The 21538-nt window shown below is 30.9% G+C and overlaps 1 protein-coding gene across 1 annotated transcript; it reads right to left on the reverse strand.

Moving 5' to 3' along the window:
* Nucleotides 1-8563: 8563 nt before the first annotated feature.
* Nucleotides 8564-17589, reverse strand: LOC108326798 (E3 ubiquitin-protein ligase APD2). The gene is made up of 10 exons (XM_017560363.2): nt 17203-17589; nt 16826-16932; nt 16602-16730; nt 16383-16476; nt 15180-15254; nt 10762-10841; nt 9951-10097; nt 9620-9689; nt 9179-9527; nt 8564-8951 (listed from the first exon to the last, which is right to left on the reverse strand). The coding sequence occupies exons 1-10, from the start codon at nt 17468-17470 to the stop codon at nt 8876-8878; spliced, it is 1395 nt and encodes a 464-aa protein (XP_017415852.1). The 5' UTR covers nt 17471-17589; the 3' UTR covers nt 8564-8875.
* Nucleotides 17590-21538: the final 3949 nt, after the last annotated feature.

The following is a 21538-nucleotide window of genomic DNA, read 5'->3' on the forward strand; positions in this document are numbered from 1 at the left end:
CCTAAGTTGATATGACATGTTTTAGAAATCTACCTCCAATACCTAAAATTCACACTTTTATAGTTTTGCATACAATTGTTTCTAGGAGTGGCAAAATGGGATAGTCCAACTCGATATTGACCCGTTAAATACATGTCAGACTGAGTTGGTCCACCACAAAAAAATGGGCCAAAATTTGTAACACGTCCTACCAAACTGCAAGTTGATGGACTAACCTACCATATATATATATATATATATATATATATATATATATATATATATATATATATATATATATATATATATATATATATATATATATATATATATATATATATATATATATATATATCAAAAAAATTATCATATAAATATTTTATAAGATTTTAATTCATTAATTAAGGCTTTAATTTGATAAAATAAGATAATTATTACATTTATATGTTAAATTACTCTTATAGCTAATAGTTATTAGAATTGTGTAGTGAAATATTCGTGTGTGGACAAAAACCAAGATAGTAGTAAATTTATTTGCTTAATAAAATCGTGTCTTTTAAAAAAATTTCCTTTTTATAAATTGATTTTATAATAAAAATTGATTATTTATTAATAACAACAATAAAAATAAAGAGTATAGGGAAAAGAGAATTGCACAAGTAGTTTTATACTGGTTCAGATCAAAAGACCCTATTGTTAACCTTTCTAAAGTGGGATTAACTAATCAATAACAAACAACAACAACTTATAATCACAGAGAATAAAATTTGGTTTAGAAAGCACATCTCGTGAATATACAAGATATGAACAACACCTCATTTGACATACAAAGGATGAACAATACCTCCTTTGACACAAAAAGGATGAACAACTTCCTTAGTAACAACAACAACACTCAATCATTTAAGACACATTTAGTGAAAGTTCTCACTCTATACACACTAGGTTTTTCAAAGTCTATTTTCACAAACATAGAGAGTTTTTCTAAGAGTTAAAACTCTAAACCTCTAAGTGAAAAGGATTTTAGAAACTAGGTTTAGTCAAAATATATAGACTCCTACATTTGAGAATTACGTTAAGAAATTGAAGAGTCAAGTCACAAATGTCGCTGATAATCAATTATCTCAAGTGATAGTCGATTATCACAAAATCCTTTTTCAAAAAACATTTTCTCGCTATGATAATCGATTATCAAAATGTGATAATTGATTATCACATAGATACTTTTGAAAAACATACTTTTAATTGGACAATCAATTATCATTAGTGATAATCACAAAGGTTTTTATGAAAAATTAAACATTCCTTGAGTGTTGAGTGTTCTCGTGCTTGGGTTTTGCCTATTGACTATTGATTTACTAATTTAAATAAGGTTTAATACCTATTTTGGTCCCTCGGTTTGTAGGGTGTGTTCAAAGTTGTCCTCATTTTTTTCAAAAGTTCACAACCGTCCTATATTTTGCAAAAACAATTTAAGTGGATCCTTTTTGCTTACAGCGTTAAAAAACTATCGGTAGGTTGCTCTCCTGGCAAAAATTAAATGATCTGTCCGATTAGTTGGCAAGCTCAGCCAATAAGGCACTGACACATGGCAGTCCCTTTTTCACTCAAAAGCTTTATCACACTTATTCATCTTCTTCAATCGCACGCTGCTTCCCAAACCCTAATCCCCTTTTCCCCTTTCTGTGTTCAACGTTGAGGTTCTGAGATTAGAGAAATGAACTTCGTTTTTTAAGCTTTATATGTAGCTTCAGTTCAAAAATAATAACCGATTTTTATTTGTTTACTCAATTTTGTTTTACTGGGATAAAAAACCTCACTATCTCCCAATCCCAATGTATCACCCTTGCCGTAAACCAACATCGTCGCCGCCCCGTGCGCCTCCGCTCTCTCCACTACTACACTGCGCCCCATCTCCCTGCCATTTCGCATGATCACCACGCACTCGCTCACGTGCACTCCCATCGCACCCAGGGCGAGGTAGAGGAGTGTGGTGTAGGTAGCCATGTTGGTGAGGGCATTAAAACAATTTCAATCAATACAATCTTTACTCATATACGAGAAAGAGAAGAGTATTACAAGATCTGGAAATATACAGTGGCACAAGATTTGAGGAAATACAGTATTACAAGATCTGAAAATATACAGTGACACAAGTTCTCTTTTGCAAATTTAAATTCAATCTCAACCTCACTTTAATTGTGTGTCATTGAGATGAACTGAAACTATATCAGATTAACAAAAAAGGAAAGTCGGGGAGGAATGCTTCCACTCTGGCAATTGCAGCTCTGCTTGCGTTTATGTCTCTCTCCTCCCTCAACCCTTCCTTGTGCCTCTTCTCTTTCACATGTTTGTCTTCTAATACCTCTTAACTAAATTTGAAAATTAAGTAAATAATTTCCTTTTAAAAGGTAGTTTTATTCCGACGAGGTGAGGTGCAGGGTGAGGACGCAGAGGTAGGAAGAAATGGTGGAATTGGAGGAAGTGGAGAGAGAAAGTTTTTCCACTAGATAGAGGTTTTCAGAGGAGGAGAAGGAGGAAGCTGCAGAAGAGTACGGGAAATGCAAAGTAATGCCACGTAATAAGAAATTGTACAGCTCATTCAGGTTTCGCCAGGTCGACAACTCTACCGTTAACTTTTTTAACGCCGTAAGCAAAAAGGACTAACGTGAACCGTTTTTGCAAAATATAGGACGGTTGTGAACTTTTGAAAAAAGGAAGGACAACTTTGAACACACCCTACAAATCGAGGGAGCAAAATAGGTATTAAACCTTTAAATAAAATACATAAATTACAAGACTTCAACAAATAAATTCTTAAGTATTCAATGAATCTCTTGAATCCAAGTATTCTTTAAATTTTCAACACTTATCCATGAGTCGTCGTCATCTAAACTCTTTATTGAAACAAAAATGCTCATCTTCTTCTTTTGTCAACAATAATTAGAATTTAATTATAAGTGTTAATGATTTAAGTTACAATACATCCTTAAGAAATATAACATAAGTTAATATTTTAAACTTTTTTATTTTAATTTTTAATTATAAAAAAAAATGGGCAAGTGGGCTTGTCCGACATGTCCTACCTTTGGCTTGCCAATTTGGGAAGTTAGGTGAGTCGGGCCAAAACAGGTTATCATGGCCAACTTTGCCACCTCTAGTGGTTTCTCTCTTAAAAAATTCAAAATAATTTTAAAACATTTTATTGCTCTTCCTGATTATAAGAGTAACCTAATATACCATTTGTGGATACCACCATAAATCTATATAAGAAAGAGTAAAAACTCCTAACTATACAATCCATAAAAATAGTTCTGCAATTCGTCACTCAGAATGACATAACCACATTTTTATAGTGCCTATATTTAGATTTGAAAGTTGTCTTCTAGATATCTTCAATTTTAATCAGAATATGTGATAACTGACCTTGAATTTGTCTTGAAAAAGATAATTGCTCCACGTAGATCATCTGTGAAATCATCAATCCCATGAAGAAAATATTTGTTCTTAATTGTTAACTTGTTTACTTGCTTGTATTCAAGGCACAATCCATTTTGCTTACTAATAACATTGGAACACCTCATGACAAATGAAGAAACACTAGGTCTGATAAATTATTTCTCAAATAAGTCTCTTACTTTCCTAAAAGAAAAAATTAAGTGATTCAATTAATTTTATTTGGTAAGAAGAAAATGATATAGAAGATCTACTTTGGAATTATGTCTATGGCAAACTTTTTCTCTCTTAGGTGGATGTTCTAAAATTTATTAGAAAACACATTCATGTAAAACTTTGCCTCCTATATAAACATGTAAAGGGCATAAAGTAATCTCTATTCGTTAGGACATTAAGTGGCTTCAAAATTACTCTCAATGTATCTAATCCATTGTCTACTTTATTAGGATTTATCTTTCCATTGAACTTTAGAGGATTATGCCCCATAAAATTCTCCAAGCTTAGAGAGGGATGTTGATGAATAGTTTATGATGCTTTCTCAACCATCTTAGTGGTCTCTATTGTTGTTTCATAGTAGCACTTTATTGTTGTAGGTTTGTCACTATCATCTTAATAACCTTAACAGTACGAGACATGTCCTCTAAAGGAGGAGGAAATATAGGTGGTATATATGTCATCTATAAATATACAAAAGAAATTAAATTTTAAAATCATATTGAAATATCTAACTAATTCCTTTAACTAGGATAAACATTCAACTACACAGAAGAATATTAATTCCATTTATCTTAGGTCAATCTAAGATATGACTTTCTTAGATACCATAAGTATGTTCGATCAGAAAATAACATCTGATTCAATGTTTGTTTACAAGTATAAATTTGAGTAACTCTCAGTCAGAGGATAAGTACAATATAATGAAATATGAGAACTTGTGAAGTTCTTTTTTTCGTTCTATGAACAAATTCTAACGATATAAGCTTATAGAGATAATAATAGCGTAATGATACAATGATAGCAAAAACTCTTCTTTTCTCTTGTGAGTCCTCCTTATATAGCTTTCTTTAAGAGATGATTGTTACTTATAGAGAGTTAACCTTCTTGAGAGTAGGTGTCTTCTCATATAAAGATATGTGCTTTTGTAGTAAGAGCTTGTACGACTATGCTAGGACATCTTTAGGAAACATTCCAGGAATGTCTTCCTATTTCATAACGTAATTCTGATCCACATGTAGTGCTTTTGATTAGATCTTTGTATTGTCAATATCTGCTACACCAAACAAGGTATAGTACATATATATATATATATATATATATATATATATATATATATATTTAATGATCTATATGTTGATAGAATGTGAAAACATTATTCGTAATATAAGTGTTTAGCGCGAGTACGAGCTTTTTCAAGTAGTGACAATTAATAAGATACATAACATTTATTGCTTCTTTCTCTAGACACTCTTACTCAAATATTGTTTAACCATTTATAAATGACATGTCATGGTTTGTCTTATAAGCGTTTAATAAGAATGCACTTTATCCACACACTATATTCCATTAAATGAGATTTCTCAAAAATATTGTTTGTTAAACTTCAAAACTCGAGATGCTAGACAATTTATTTTCTTTAGATGATGTTGTCTTAACACATTTCTGCTTAAATTTTAGCTTTCAACTTAAGCATTCATCTAATCACTCAATTGATAATGCTTTACACTTCACATTCGAAGCCCTAAGTGGAGTTTCACTTAAGTAATAACTTCGTGCTTAAGTAAGATATGCATAAACATCCAATATGCAACAAATTTTAAAACAAACTCCTTTTCATAACAAATTTAAAATATATACTTGAACTTAATTTGACTCATTCGACCTATTCCCAAATTTAGAAATCTACATGCATATGAAATCCATCAAATTTAATTTTAATAATCAATTCACCATAGAAAGAATTATCATCACACACAAATTTATAAATTAATTATAACAAAGATACATTTCCTTAATTAGAAGTTACTTGCTCTCAAAGAGCTAGAAAAAGGTAGGTGAACCAAAACTCTTATAACCTAATAAAATGTTACCAAACAATTCCAAAATACAATAAAAAGTATATTAATTGAGAGAATAATCTTTCTTTATATTCAAATAATAGAAAATTGAATATTTTATAACAAAATCACTTACACTAAATTACAAATTTTTGAGATATAAATGATCCATTACAATACTATTAGTGAATGGTGGGATTTAATTTTGAAAGAGGTAAAAATTAGAGTTAGAAAGTTAGAAGGATAAGATAAGATAGAAGGTAGACACTAGTACAGAAACAACGTACAACGTCGAATATTTTGGGTCTTTAACGTCGAATTCGAGTCCAACGTCATATCGGGAGACTCGAATTTTGTCAATATTCGACGTTTTTTAATTAATTGTGATCCTTTTTTATAATTCTACTAGACCTGAAAAGTAGAAAAACAACAAATTTTAGTTTTTGGTATTTTATAAAGCATGAACTATGAACGTGTAGTGTAGTATCAACAACAAACAAGTTCAATCAAACAACAACAACAACAAACAAGTTCAACCAAGCAACAACAACAAACAAGTTCAACAAAAAAACAACAAACAAGTTCAACAATTAAGTTCTTCAAAAACGAAAACGAAAACTAACCTTCAAAAGATGGGTTCGTCGGATTAAAGTGTTGTCACCAGTGAGAGAGAAAGTAGAATGCACCTATGAAGGACAAGAACACGAAAATAATCGGTCAAAATAAACGAAAATCATAAATAAAGTAGTTAATTAACATCCATTTGTATCAAATGAAAGAAAGATTACATGTGATGGTCGTCAAACTTCGTTCGAGAAAAGTTTGAGAAGAGAAGAGGGTCTCGCGCGCTAAAATAAAGTGAATGAATTTTCAATTTTATTGAATTCACTAACATTTTGACGTCTAACTTTGGGGGCATTCGTCTTTTTATATCCTTTTACGTCGAATTACAACTCTAAACGACATCTAATAATTGCATTTATTTACAAAACTGTCATCGGTCATTTTTAACGTTGTCGACTAAGTAATTAAACGTTAAACGCATAACGTTATACGCTATTTTTGCACTAGGGGAGAGAAGAAAGGGTAATAAACCTTTGGCCCAAAATTCATAAAATTTGTTCATTTTACTTATTTAAAAGGACATAAGAATTTTTGCAAAGTAATAATTAAATTGAAATTAAGAGATAAATATATAATATGGAATATTACAAATGAGTTTTTGAGATATGTTATATTAACATTTCTTCTTTTTTAAAACAGTCAATTTTATTTGTTTTAATAAGTTTTAAGTATTTAAATATTTGTTAAAATGTTTCATTTCACTGGGTAACAAATTTTTGTTTTCCAAAATCCTTGCCATTAATGGACTGATATGGTTGTTACATCTTCATTGATGTGTTATCTGCGATGTTTTCAAAGAATTTAATTTTAAAATAAATGGAAACGATGATATCGCATGCTCAATCCGCATGCTTGCATCTATAAAGACTACGAATGAGACTACCATCGAAGTTTTAAAAATAAATTTCTTTTGAATATTCAATAAAATATTTTTAATAAATATTCAATTAAAACTACTTAATACTTTTAACTTATTTTTAATTTTTAATTATTAGAATTTATTTACCAACACTTTATTTGTTACTCAAATTTATTGACCCATGTAAATAATTATAATTTTGTCATAAAACTATTTTTCTTTTTGGTATGGTTGCAATGTAGTTAATTTTTTTGGTGAGTAACTTACCTAAAAAAAAAATTCAAAGGATGTCCTAAGCAAAATCAGAGCTTTAAAGGAAAAAGAACTCATTGTTTCAAATTCGCTTAGCAAATTTGAATTTACTGAGTGACATTTGTCCACAGATTAGAGAAGTCAAGTGGTCAACTTTGATGTTTGAATGTCATTCATTTTTATAAAAATATATTATTTGGGTATTTTTTTAAAAAAATAAAATTTTATATATTTATAAGAACAATTTAATTATTTAAAAGTATAGAATGTTAAGTTTTATCTAAAGACGATAATTTGAAATTTTTATACTTTCTTTTCTTTTCTTTTATGGTAAGTTTCTCCTTTTCATATTTTTTTTTTCAGCCGAAAGTAAATCATTTAGTTCAGTATTAGTTGAGACAATTTCAATCGTAGCTAACATGTCATTAATTTGGTTTCACTAGAACTACTAAGGCTAAGGGAATACTGAATCGACATTATTTGTGTAGAGCCAAAAATAATTTAGTTGAATATTTTCTTTTCTTTAAAGTTTAGTATTACATTGAAAGTTCCTTTCACATCTACTATATATAACAAAATTTATTGATCTAAAATTACTTCATACTTCATTTATATAAATAATATCAATATAATATATATATTTCAAATATATTAAGATTTTAATAATTTCAAATGTACTTTTATGTGTTTTAAAGTGTATTTTTTAATTAAATTTTTTTATCTTTTAATAAATAATAAATAATTTTTCATCATTTACTAGAATAATTAATTGAACCACATATTTTTACTCCAAAATAACTAAATTAATTCTGTACTAAAATATAAAGACTATATGCATTCTTTAAATATCATTTTTACAATATATATATATATATATTATTTTGATATTTTTAATATTATTCTTACAAAATTATATATGTTTTTTAAAAATTTATTATTTAAATACACATATAGGAAAATACATATATTTTTTAATTATTTATATTATTATGTGAAGAAAATTCTCCTTTTTATTTATATACACATTATCTTTTTAATATTACCTTTCAAATAACTGTTACTTTAAACTAAAATAATTATATTATTATTTTTACTCTTTAAATGATTATTAATTTAAATGCAATTATTTTAAATTAAAATAATTATTTTATCATTTTATTTTTTAAACGACTTGTTATTTAAATTTATTATTTTTAAACTAATGTTGCTTTATTTTTCTTTCATTTCTCTAAAATCAAACAACTTATTATTCATTAAATTATTCTCTTTTCTTCACTTATCTACTTTCCAGTCCCTATTTCTATGTCCAATACACCATTAAAGCAAACACACTTAAGGATGATGGAGAGCAAAATTGTTTGAAATATAGCCATACCTTCTTAGGTTTTGCGGCAATGGCCAATACCACCCTCACCAGCAGCACCATAAAGTAGATAATTGTTAATGTTTGGCAATACAATAATCAGTAATTGAATACATGAATCGATGATTCTGGTGGCAATCATCTAGCGGCTACTGCACTAGAGGCAGTGCAATGGCTAATATGATCCTCACCAGCAGCCACCATTTGCTTCCTCATTGTTAATGATTGCCAAGAAAGTACATGTTTTTGTGTCTACTCATGTAATCTCTACACCAGGCAGTGCGCTGATCAAACAGTGAAAATCTTCCTAACCTTCTTCATGTTCCTACGACAAACAGGGCAAGTACCAGATGCCTCAGCTATCCTGCATATACATAATAAGAGTTAAAAATTAGTGTTTACAAAAGTTCATATGAAATAACTTCCCATTTAGCTTATACATTATCTAATTTAGTTTTCAGAACTTGATCTACTTTTTCAATCTTTCTTCTGAAACGAGAATTATTACTTGTTTGTTAGTTCTTAAATACCATCAGAACAATCCGGGGGAAAATGATGACAGTGTTAATAGTTATTACAACAAAGAATTACCTTGTTCCACAAGCAAAACAAGCCACACAGTGGCCACACGGAAGAAAGAAGCAGTCCCTTGGAGCATCAAAGCAAATAGCACAAAGACGCCGTGTATTGTTACTGGTTTGACCATCACCAGGAAGCTTCCCATCAATGGGGCCTCCTGGAAGAAAATCAAGATCTTCCTCGTCTTGTGGCAAGGAATCATATGATGAACCCCAACTTGAAAGATCATCATCTTTGTGAGAAAGCAGAGGTGCCCTCTGAGGTTCTGTTCCCACACTTCTATGTCCTGCTCCACCTTCATGAGCAGACTGAAGGTTGTTCAATAAATTGAAGGACCAAAACACAAGAAAAGTCAATCCCCCTGCAGGAAGATATAGCGTAATTAGTAAGATAAAGCCTTTTAAAATTGGTACAGATTGTAAAGCATGAGTTAGTAATGACTAAGGAGTTTACCAATGCCAAAAATATAGGTTACCCATCTTGGTCCATAGGACAGTTTGATATACCATTCATTGGATGCATTCTGTACCAAAGAAAAGTTACATAAATAAGTAGCAAAACCAAAGCATATGCATTTCACAAGTTGGGAGAGGGAAAAGGCACATAATTTACAAGCTTCAGACTTCAGTGACAGACCAAAATCCAGTGCTAGGTTGCAACATTAATAATTTTATTTCCCATTTACCATTTACATGTTGTAATGATCACCATTTCTTTCAGTCTAGTATATGATAATTGCAACGATAAGCATTTCTTAGAAGTAAGTAAATGATCATAATCTTGCCTGTTGTGGAGCAGGAGTAACTAAAACAGCTGCACTTCCATCAAGAAAGAAAATATCTAAAGCGCATGGACTGTTGATGAGAGCACATCTGTAGTAAGCATTTGTTGTATTATGCAAAGAGGATATTACACTGAGGTTTAATGTCACCTATTGAATAGGAATAGACAAAATGTAAGTAACAAATGACTGATTACTTATTACTTAACAAATTAGTACAATGCTTGATAACATATAAACCCATTGAGATCATTTGAGGAAAAACGTAACTGATGTATGAGAAGCATAAACTAATAAAATCTGGTAAGATTGCTTGGATCAAACTCTTCAACCAAAACTACATCATTTCGAAAAATAATTAAAAATAACTTGTGTAGTCCTCTAAGCATGTACAAGAAAACAATAAACAAACATATAACCCATTTGTTATGAAAAAGTCTTCAGTAACTTCAATAGTTCTCAATTGTAGACGTTTTTGGCGTAAACTCAAATTGATTATTTTCAGTTATATTTCTCCTTTCAATCTAAATTGAATATATAACCCCTTCTCATAATATGATAACGTGCCTTGTAAGTTTTATCGTTCCCATATTCTCATGTAGTTTAGCTCACCCTTTACATTCTTGTTATCAGAATCTCTGCATCATATATTTGAATGTCTGGGTGAATTTGTCATCATACTTTTTGGATTTTGCTTTTAAAATATGTATATTTAAAAAGTTAAATTTTATGAATAGTTTTTTTATGAAGAGATATGGAATTTTGAATCTCTTATTATTTCATATAACTACTATATGATGGATAAGAAAATAACCTTCACATCCTCATCCAAATTACCCAATGCTATGTAATAGCTCGACGATTGGAATATTTCCTGGGTAATCATACCACTTCCTATAAAGAAACAGAGCAACATCAACATAGGTAAAATAAACACATGTTTTTATTCGGTGTCTGTAAAAGCATAGATTAAGAGATAGCATAAAGAATAAATCTCTCTTATTGAATTGCATCAATCTTATTGTTTTCGTCATCATATATGAGATTTAATTTTGAGAATTACAGTAGCTAAGTTAAACCACTCTATTATTCACTAAGTCTCTTAAGAAACGGAACCTCGTATATTATCATGAAACACAATATTCTTGGATAATTGTATAGTGAACTTGTTATCACAATAATCACAATTCCTATCTTCTCTTCAACTCTAAGTTTTTCTAATAATCTTCTAAGTCAAAGACATGGACAAGCACGTAACGTTTGCTGCTATATACTTTGCTTTTGTAGTAAACAAAACAACTATTGTTTCTTTTGTGGAGGAACTAGATCATAAATACAAATCTAAATGTACTTCTCTGCTCACGTCACTAATATAATAACTATTGGTAAAAGCTAGTCTGATTTCTCCTTTCTTATAAAAAAAATCCCAAAATTAACTGTACCTTCTTAAAATTCTTTTTGTTATAAGCTAGTCTGATTCAAGATGACAATGGATAGGGTAAAACACTTCTCTATCCCCTATTCTATTCGCAACAAAAAAAATTTAATTGTTATCTACCCATTTAAAAAATATATACAGAAATTAAAAAAAATATATTTTATAAATTTTTAAAATAAAATATAAACAAAATTACAGAAAATATAAAATATAATATAAAATAATTTTTTTAATTAAATTTAACCTAATAAAATATAAGTTAAATTTGAAATTTAATTAAATTTAAGTTAATAAAATATAAATTCAATTTTTTTTTACAGATAACCAATATTCGTTGATACAGATCATATGATACACACGTACCTAATTCCCTTTTAAATGAATATTAAAATATTTATTACCTGTTACTTTTATATATCAACTATCCACCAAGACTTTTTTTTTCCCAAATATTAACAAATATAAATATTTTTATCATCACCAAATGTGATAGAATTAGAGTAGGATAGACAAGAAAGTCATGACTACTCACAATTAAATAAACAAGGTTTTTAACCAACTTTTTAAATAAAGTTTTATCAACCAATCGTTCATTCTTCATCTTTATACAACTTTGTTTTGTATTGGATTCTTCGTAATATTACTATTTCCCATTCTAAACCTAGTTAACACTTCACATGCATATATTGCAAATGAAAATTTCATTTAAACTTTGTCTAACTTCTGTTTCGAGAAAATCTTTCATCTTTCCCAAGTTACATATATCAAAGTCAAAGGCCATTAAACTTTTAAACTTGTTGCACATGGTCTTATAATTCATAGCAAATATTAAATCATCAACATAAATACTGATATTAATATTTTATCTTCATGTGACTTTGTGAATAATGTGTGCTCAACCTTTGGAATTTATCTTATTCTCCTTTCTTTATAAATCCTTGGGATTGCTATACATACACTTTTTCTTTGAGCTCCTCGTGAAGAAAGCACTCTTCACATCAAGTCGAAAAACTTTCCATCTAAATTGAGAAATTGTTACAAGTATCACAAGAATGGTATCGAGTCTTGCCACTAGAGCAAAGACTCTTTGTATTTCTCCAGACTTCTATCTTCATTAAATTCCATTTTAGACACCCACTTAACTCTAATAGGTTTGACTCCCTTAAGCAACACAATGAGTTCTCAAGTTTTATTCTTCTATATGGCTTTAATTTATTTTGGCATTGCTTCTCTCCAATATTTATTAGTCATAGCCTCTTCAATTGAAATTGGATCATCTTTAGTCATCATCATCATTACTTTCAAGTTTTCTTCTTCTAATAATTTTTTCCCACTTTTATAATCTACCATCTATCTGTATGCTCTTTTTGCTTCTCCACTCCTCCTTTCATCTATTTGGTTCATTTTGAGGTGATTAGATCAAAGTGTTACTCAAATTGTTTGGACTGCTACTCAAACTATTTGAACATGTTTCACCATTTTCTTCTTTCATTTTGGTCATCTTCATCTTTCCATTTTAATTTATCTCGCTTGATTTCTTCATTTGCTCTATCCCAGTCCTAGTTTTCTTCTTTAAAAATATCATCTTTAATGACAATAATGTTCTTTGAGATTGTATCATATACCCTCCACTCCTCGGACTCATCATTAACTCCTAGAAAGACATATTTTTTGCTCTTATCATCTAACTAATTCTCCATTTGATCAAGTACATGAACATGTGTTGTACATCCAAAAGCGCGAAAATACTACCACATGTTTCTCACCACTCCAAGCCTCTTTTGGAGTTTTGATTTCATATGCCGCAATTGGACATCGATTTTGAATATGCACACATCATTTTGAGGCCTTATGTAAAAAAAACTTTAGGAACTTGCTTCTCATTTAACATGGAGAGAACAACATTCATAATCGTCAATCATCCTAGTTTTCTTCTCAATAACTCTATTTTGTTGAGGTAAATTGTCCGCTGATGATAGTTTGATTGACAAAGCTCTACAAACTCATTTCAGGTGAACACCACCCCTATTTGTTCTTAAACAAGTTATAGATGCATTTGTCTTCTTTCAACATGAGCCTACACCTTTTTGAATGTTACAAGCGCCTTCGAATTTTCATGTAAGAAATACATCTAAGTTTTATGAGTAAAATCATCAATAGACATTAAGATGTACCTCTTATGTGAAGCTGGCTAGATGAGCCTACACATATTTGAATGCACTAGCTAAAGCTGCTTTGTAGCTTTTCATAAGCTCTTGCTCGGTATAGGCTTTCTATGTTGCTTGCGGTTAAACAAGTGGTGCATATATTCAAGGACGATAAACCAATCACCATCTTCTTGCAAGAAAGTGTTCTTGTGAATCAGGGGCCTAATGATGAAACACTTAGGTTTGCAAGTTCCATCTAAAATAAAAATGGCTAACCTCTTTTCTTGCAAGTGTCTGATGATTAATAAATTGATTTTAAGCTCACAAATATTTTAATCATTCATCACTAAGTTATCTCATTCACTTGCATCGTTACACTTTTTTTTTGTCACTAAGCTTCATTGTCTTGTAGTATTCTACCTCCAAATCTAGAAACCATTCTTTATTCCTATTATATGGTTACTGCAGCCCAAGTCCAGATATCATATTTCTTCTCCTTGTGTTTGATAAGGCTCTTCACAAGACATAAACAAAAGCTCCTCTTCTTCATCCAACTCAACATAATTTGCTTCATTTTCCTGGTCAAGAGATTCATATTGAAAGTGTCTCTACTTATGCCATTTGAAATACTCAACAATGACTTTATTTAGAGGTCGTCTCCCTCTACCTTTACCCTGTCCTCTAAATGCACTATGACTCTTATCTTTGTTGGGTCTGTTTTCCTAAGTTAATTTCAACATATGTTCCTCCTCTCGGTATCCCTGCATCCTTTGTAATCCGATGCAACTTATCTATGCTTAAATTACTTAGATCATTGGATTAAACAACATAATTGTACTTGGCAGTTAACGATCTTAATATCTTACCAACCACTATACTTTGCTTCATTGTCTCACCATTTGACTTCATCTTATATTCTAATCAAGGTGCGTCCTAAGGAGTCGTCTACTTCTTCACCTTATTCCATAGTAAGAAACTCAAACTCCCTTTCAATGCTTGAAGATGTGCTTTTTCTACTTTTGTGGATCTTTGATACTTTTGTTTCACTAAGTCTGAAATTGTCCCCAATGTTCCATTCTCAATAATTATTTCTTGGAATTTTCTATCAATAGCCTAAAACAAGAAGTTGTTAACCTTCAACTCTTTAAGTTTGGTCTCCTTCACAACGTGTTTTTATGCCTCACTCGTTGATCATGTCCCACGTATTATCCACTAGGCTCCACCATCTCTTTACTCCTTAGAATGTTCTCCATCGTCATTGACCAATAATTATAATGGCCATCAAACCTGGAAATAGTCGGTTGTACAAACTTCTCTAAAATTTGATCTTCTTTTTAAGTGTTTAACTCATACTCACTCATTGTGTTCACTCACACTTTATCAGACTCCTTTTGGGACTCTAATACCAATTGTAAAAGTTTAGATACTAAGAGATAACAAAAAAGAATAATCACTCTTATTGAATTCAGAAAACAAGGATTATTTAAATCCTTTTACAAAAACAGAAAATTTGAATAAACCACGTTTACATACCTATAACGTAAAATTTGGAATTGAATACTTATTCTTCTTAAAAACTAGGACTTGATAACTCACAACAAATCAAAGTTCAAATAAAAAATATAACAAAACATCTCTAAAAGTTACCATGAATCACATTCCATGACAGAGTTGTGTTAGGTTCTGTTGGGTTCTCCAACCACCGAGTGAAGGCCTCCGTCCCTGAACAAGTAAGGGCATCAAAAGGACATGTCACAAAATACAAATAATGGTATCATGACACACTTTTACATTCAATTGACACAGAGTATAAAGATATAATGATTATAAAAGTGTAAACTTTTGTATAAAGTAAGAATGAATAGTATCAAATGAATGTAAAAAATTTAGGTGTGTTAAAAAATCATTTTTCAAAATATAATGTAGCCATTCATCTTTTGTTACAACACATAGAATAATAACTACGTGTGTATGCTCAAGTTTCGTGATAACTAAAACTAGGGATGCGTGGCAACACTTCATGAACAAGTTCTGTGATTATTTTATTGGGTACCAATTGAAAAATTATATTTTGACACCATTTTTTTTTCAATTTACAATTCCTTTTAATAATTATATTATATTTTACTAATAGAAATAAATATAAACAAAATTTAAAATAAAATAATAGTTTGTAGAATTGTTGAATAGGAGTATAATAAAAAGAGATGGTAAAAAAGAAATTACAACACAACACATTCACCAATTGAATGTGACTTTCGAATTATCCATGTGCACAACGAAATATGTGTAAGTGACACCAGAGAATTAAAGATATAAGAAAAAGCTAACAATTAATATATCTTAAATTGTCTATACTCTATATTTATTACAATTAGGATAAAAAATACATTCATCGAAGAAGTTATAAAAAGCTCTAAGTTAAGTCACTAAAATACAATGGAAAATAATAAACTACTTAGCAGACAATAAACATTAAGAAGGAAGGGCCTAAATAAATTATAGTACTTGATTGCGAAACCAAAGGACTTTCTCAATTTTATTTTTCCCCGTTAATTAAATTACTAGATAAATAACGATAAAATAATATATATTTACTTTTATTTGACATATATTAAAAAGATAAAATGATTAAAAAAATTATATTTTTTAAAAAATAGAATAAAAATAAAAATAAAAATATTAAATGAGTATAAAAAAATTATGTGTAAAAATATTATTTTTAGATAATATGACACAACAAATGCTTTATGTATGTGGGTATATATATATTACATATATAGTTATAAACTCAAAATTTGAGAGGTAAAACACAATGAAATGCGAGGTATAAAGTTTCAAAAGCCATACCCTGAGCAACTATAAGGAAAACAGAAGAGCTCCTAGAACTAACGTGATACGAAATATTTATTGCACTCCCTCTGTTTAGATAAAGTTTCCATTCCTGTGGAAGACATAACAAAGGAGTGAGAAAGACGTTTGCAGCATCTGAAATCAGAATGATGTGAAGGCAAAGATGAAACTTAAAATGGAAAGGGAAAGGTAGTAAGAAAAAACACATTAACTTGCCTTTTCTGCGCCAGAGGGAAGAGACACGTTAAGAGTCTCACCCCAACTGCTAAAAACATCAAGTGGTGGATACCCATATGTACCATAAAGAATGGGTCGGCCTCCATGATTTCCCATCAAATTTTCTACCTAATGCAAAATCAAAAATAAGTTCCATATTATCCACGCATTCACCACCTACAATTCCAAATCCAGATAAAGAAAAATACAATGGTCATTCTGACCTTCACAGATTTCACGAACACGGAACTTGGTTGGAAAACTTTCGAAGATGTTGGACCAAGCACGATCGTCACGGACCCATAAACCCCCAGTATCATAGTCATCGAAACTGTAGCTTACAATATGTTCACAAATCAAAATAAACTAAATAATAACTTATTATCCAAGAGAAGTTCAAATTCTAATTAAAAAAAATATAAAAACACCAAAATTTTAGAGTTTAATGGTAATGTACCATTGTCTAAGTGTAGAATTAATACAAAAGAAGGTTTTTTCTTAACTAAATTTTATCGTTAAATATGTAAAAAAAAAAGGAAGATTAAACCGTGAATGCATTAAAAACTACGATAACAGACTGAACACTCAGATTCTCCGTTACCGAATAACCAAAAGCTGAAGACCACGGCGAAGCAGGAACACGTTTCCTCTCTGACAGCGGCGGCGGAGCCAACGCCGATACTCCAGTTGCCTCTGCTGGAAGTGCCGTGGGCACGCTCCGGCTCGCGTGGCCGGGCCGGCGGCGTCTGAGAACTGGCGGACGCCGTTTGTTCCGGCGGTAGCGGGGTGATGGAGTGAGGGTCTGGCATTGTGGTAGAGAGGAAAGGACGAGTGGTGCGATGGAATGAGTAGTGAATTAATTTGTGCATAGTGAAGTGAAGCGTGATGAGTGTTCAACTGCGGGTCTTCTAATGAGGTTTGGTGGCCGGAACGGTAGTTAGAGGAACGAAACTATGGTGGTTGCAAACAGATCTTACTTTTGTTACGTGAGACAAAAGTTGATGCAGCTCTTTGCAATTGAAGAGTGAGGTTTGACTTACTTAACCCTCGTGCTTTTCTACATTACACCTAACCCAAAGTCTTCCCTCCTTTTCGATTTCATCTAAACGATGACGTGTTTACCATTTGGGAGACAATAAAAATTAATATTTTTTAAGTTTAACTATTGTTTTCTTGGATGGAACATTCGTGACAATGTATTAGAGAGACAGCTTTTCTGGTAGAAAGCAGTGTATGTATTTGTGTAATGAAAAGACAAAGATGTTTACATAATTGTGTAATCATAATTTATAATGAGTGTTTTGATTTTATGATAATTATTTCTAAATTTTTGTTAATTATGATTTCTACTAATTGGCCTTGTAACTTTTTCTTTTATAATAATAGTGCATGGAAATTAAACTTTACTTTTAAATATCAAGGACTTATAAAAACTTTACTTATTATAAAAGTTAAATATAAAATAAAACATTATGAAAACTTTTGTTTAAAAAAACAAAAAAATTAGTAGTGTTTTACATAAATTGAAACTTCTCTAGCCAAAAACTTAATGAGATGGAGTTTTTGAGCTTTGAATTAAATTGGTGACAAAATTATTCTATAGATGATGTTCTACACTCGAGTCAATAAAAAATATAATACTACAGTGAAGACATTGTTATATATAGACCTACAAACCTTTAAGTTTAAGATAAAAAGAGTAATCGTGCACCAATTATTTCTTAAGGAATTGTTATATTGAAGATATAAAAGAAGAAACTCAAGTTGTTAGATTTTATCTTTTATATAATTATCAATTGATATTTTGATAATGATTTATTTATAAAATATTCGAGTTATAATGAGTATTTTAAACACAGAGGCATATTTAAGTTTTAAATCCAAATTATTTTTATCAAGCTAAAGAATTTGATTTGTTTATATTTTTTAAAGAATTGAAATCTATAACGACACAGTGATATTTTTTAAAATATTTGTACAACTATGAGTTTTGGTTCTAGGAACAATATTTGAGTGTTTTTACCTTAAAGGATGGGAAAAATAATATTCACCACCTTATGAGAATATTAAGTAACCTTGTAACAAGAGGAATCTGAGTAAACCTATTTGGAAAATCTATTTTAATCATTTTGCATATTGTAATTATTGTTTGGTTGGTGTGCTTGTGTTTATGTTCTACAACTTTCTTTTCTTTATGTTCTACAACTTTCTTTTCTTTGTGTTATTTTTTTGTTTTTGCTTTTCAAGTCTCTTCTTTATTTTTATGTTTATGTTTTTCAACTATCAAATCCTTGTTTATATAAAAATTAGACTACCTTATTTGCTTGAGTATCTTTTTGTGTTCTTGTGTGTGATAAGTATTGATGCTAATGATGAAGAAGACTGATGGACAAATTTGTAAGCACCAAAATATGATGTCACAAACTTGTTTCACAATCGGCAAGTATGACCGAATCATTCAAGTAATAAACTTGGTAAGACCAAGTATCGTTCTTCCCAAAGGACTCACGGCCTAGTTTAGTTGTGTGGTTCCTTGATTAACTAAGACTTACAAACGAAATATTTGGATTATATTATGCAAAAGACGAAATTTAAACATGTATGCATGAAGTTTGATCAATGACAAAGACAAAAGATAAACACTTTCAATGGAATATATGAATGAATATGTTGTTGGGGGTCAATTTCATCTCATCCACTCTCATACATTTTAGGAATTCAACATTCAAATCATCATTGTTAATGCCACTCTCTAAAGTACCATTCTAGATGGCTTCTCCCTAATCACGAGTTCATACAATTCCTAGCATTCCTAATGATTAGTTCATAAGTGCAGGAGCTTAACGACAACCAATATAATATTGGGAGAAATTCCCCGGATCTAGACTTCCCCGTACGTGTCCGTATCGACAAAACCAATAATCATGCATTAGAATGAGTTAAACAATGCAAGCATTAAGCAAAGAGGAAAAACCCTAACTAATGATGAAAGAAAGCATAAGTCTTAATTAAAAGATGCAAGCATAAATTCCATATATGAGAGCTTCAAGAGATTACATTGATTCCCCAACAAACATACAAGGTTTAGTTCACCATATTCATGGTGAACCTAGATGAATTACAATGAAAGTATGAAAGAATAAACCCAATAAAGGTGAAGAGGTAGCCTGAGCATCCAAGATCCTCCTTCAAAGGGGTGGAAGAGAGAGTGTTTGCCTCGTTTCTGCCAAAGATACCAACCCTAAGACATCTAGGTCTTTAAATAGGACATAAAAATAATAGAAAACGGGTCCAGGCCCAAACAGATCATAAAATCGCATAAAACTGGCCCAAAACTCGTCTGGTTGACTTTTTTCGTATTCTGGTTGACTGGTTGACTTTTCTGGTTGACTGGTTGACTTTTCTGGTTTCTGGTTGACTTTTCAGCATTCCAATCATTCGGTACTTCAATTCTTCTTTCAAATCATTCAATTAGCCTACAAAATCAAGGGAATCTTGCACAAAACCATTAAATTCACTTTCAACTCTCTTATTCACAAAACTAAAGCAAAAATATGAGTTCAAGCTTGTTTTTAAGTCTTAAAGGTTGCTTTTGGTATCAATTTTAAGCATAAAAATAACGGTTTTTCAACCGTTATCAAAGACACAAGGAGCATGAAAATTTGAGTTGTAAGCTAGCTCGCCTAAAAAAATGTTTTTCTGTCTTTTTCTATTTTTAACTTCTTGTTTTTGTTGATAATAAGAGTGTGACTTGGCTAGTATGAAAAATATAATACATTTAGTTTTATGATTTTGAGTGAGTTTTTGCGTGATTTTTAGGAGAATTGTTTTGTTCCTTGTAAGTTGATTTTGGAATATGTTGTGATCTTATGAAAACTTTTGTTTGTGGTTGTTCTCATGTTTGCATGCTAAGAATAATGTCATTGTTTTTACTACGATTAATGATTGTGGCATGGTGTCTAAAAACATTAGGAAACCAAATAATTAAACTAGGTGAGATTTTGTGGCTCATATATATCTATTGAGTGCTACCACTTTTGACTTATAACACTAGTGTAACAAAGGGAAACGATAGTGGTTGTTTTTGACAAGACACTTCAGTTTTCGAACCAAGGCCTATATTGGCAAGGTAAAAAGGTGGAGACTTTTGGCCTCGATTCCAATCGAGGTAATATGCCCAAGGTTTTTGCTTCGGTTCTTCTGCACCCGAGATAATAACATGGGTCTATGGCAGCGGTTTAGGCTAGAACTTATGCCAAAACCCTTTATTTATTTATTTTTAAATCATGTGCTCTTATTTGGAATTTAAAAAAAAACAACTCGAACATAAATTCCCAAAACCAGAACAATTAAAATCGTAATTACAAATCTCAAATTGCAAGAAAATTTTGCAAGCATACAAACCCCAATTTCCAAATCGTAATCCAAAATCCTAGTCCCAAAACGCACGAATCAGATTCAAAAAAAAAAAAATCCCAAATCAATACGAGGTCAGAAACCCTAAACTTTGCACCGGAGTTAGACGCGAGTTCCCTTCACCGCGAAGACACCAGAACACGAACCCTCACGGAGGCACCGCTGCTACCACATCGCGAGAAAGAAAGATGCGCCTAAGCTGTCGAAGTTGCCTCCCTTCCTACAAAAATGAACCAACACCGAGAAGTGAAAGGGAGTCTTCCCTCCATGCGAAACACGAACCACAGTTGGAGAAGAGGAAAAGAAAAGAAAAAGATGAAGATGGGTGCTTCCCCTTTCTTGTGAAGTCGCGACAGAGGAGTGAAGAAGAAAATAAAACATTGGCTGAGAGAACCCCAAGGGCGAGAGAGAACAATGGCGCAATTTCAACCTAAACGAACGTTTGTCTAAAAATGACTATATTCGCGAAATTTAAACAAAAACGCATGTTATTACCTCGGTTATTTTTTTAACCAAGACAG

This window comes from Vigna angularis, chromosome 2, assembly GCF_016808095.1.
Source record: "Vigna angularis cultivar LongXiaoDou No.4 chromosome 2, ASM1680809v1, whole genome shotgun sequence".
NCBI classification, from domain to species: Eukaryota; Viridiplantae; Streptophyta; class Magnoliopsida; order Fabales; family Fabaceae; genus Vigna; species Vigna angularis.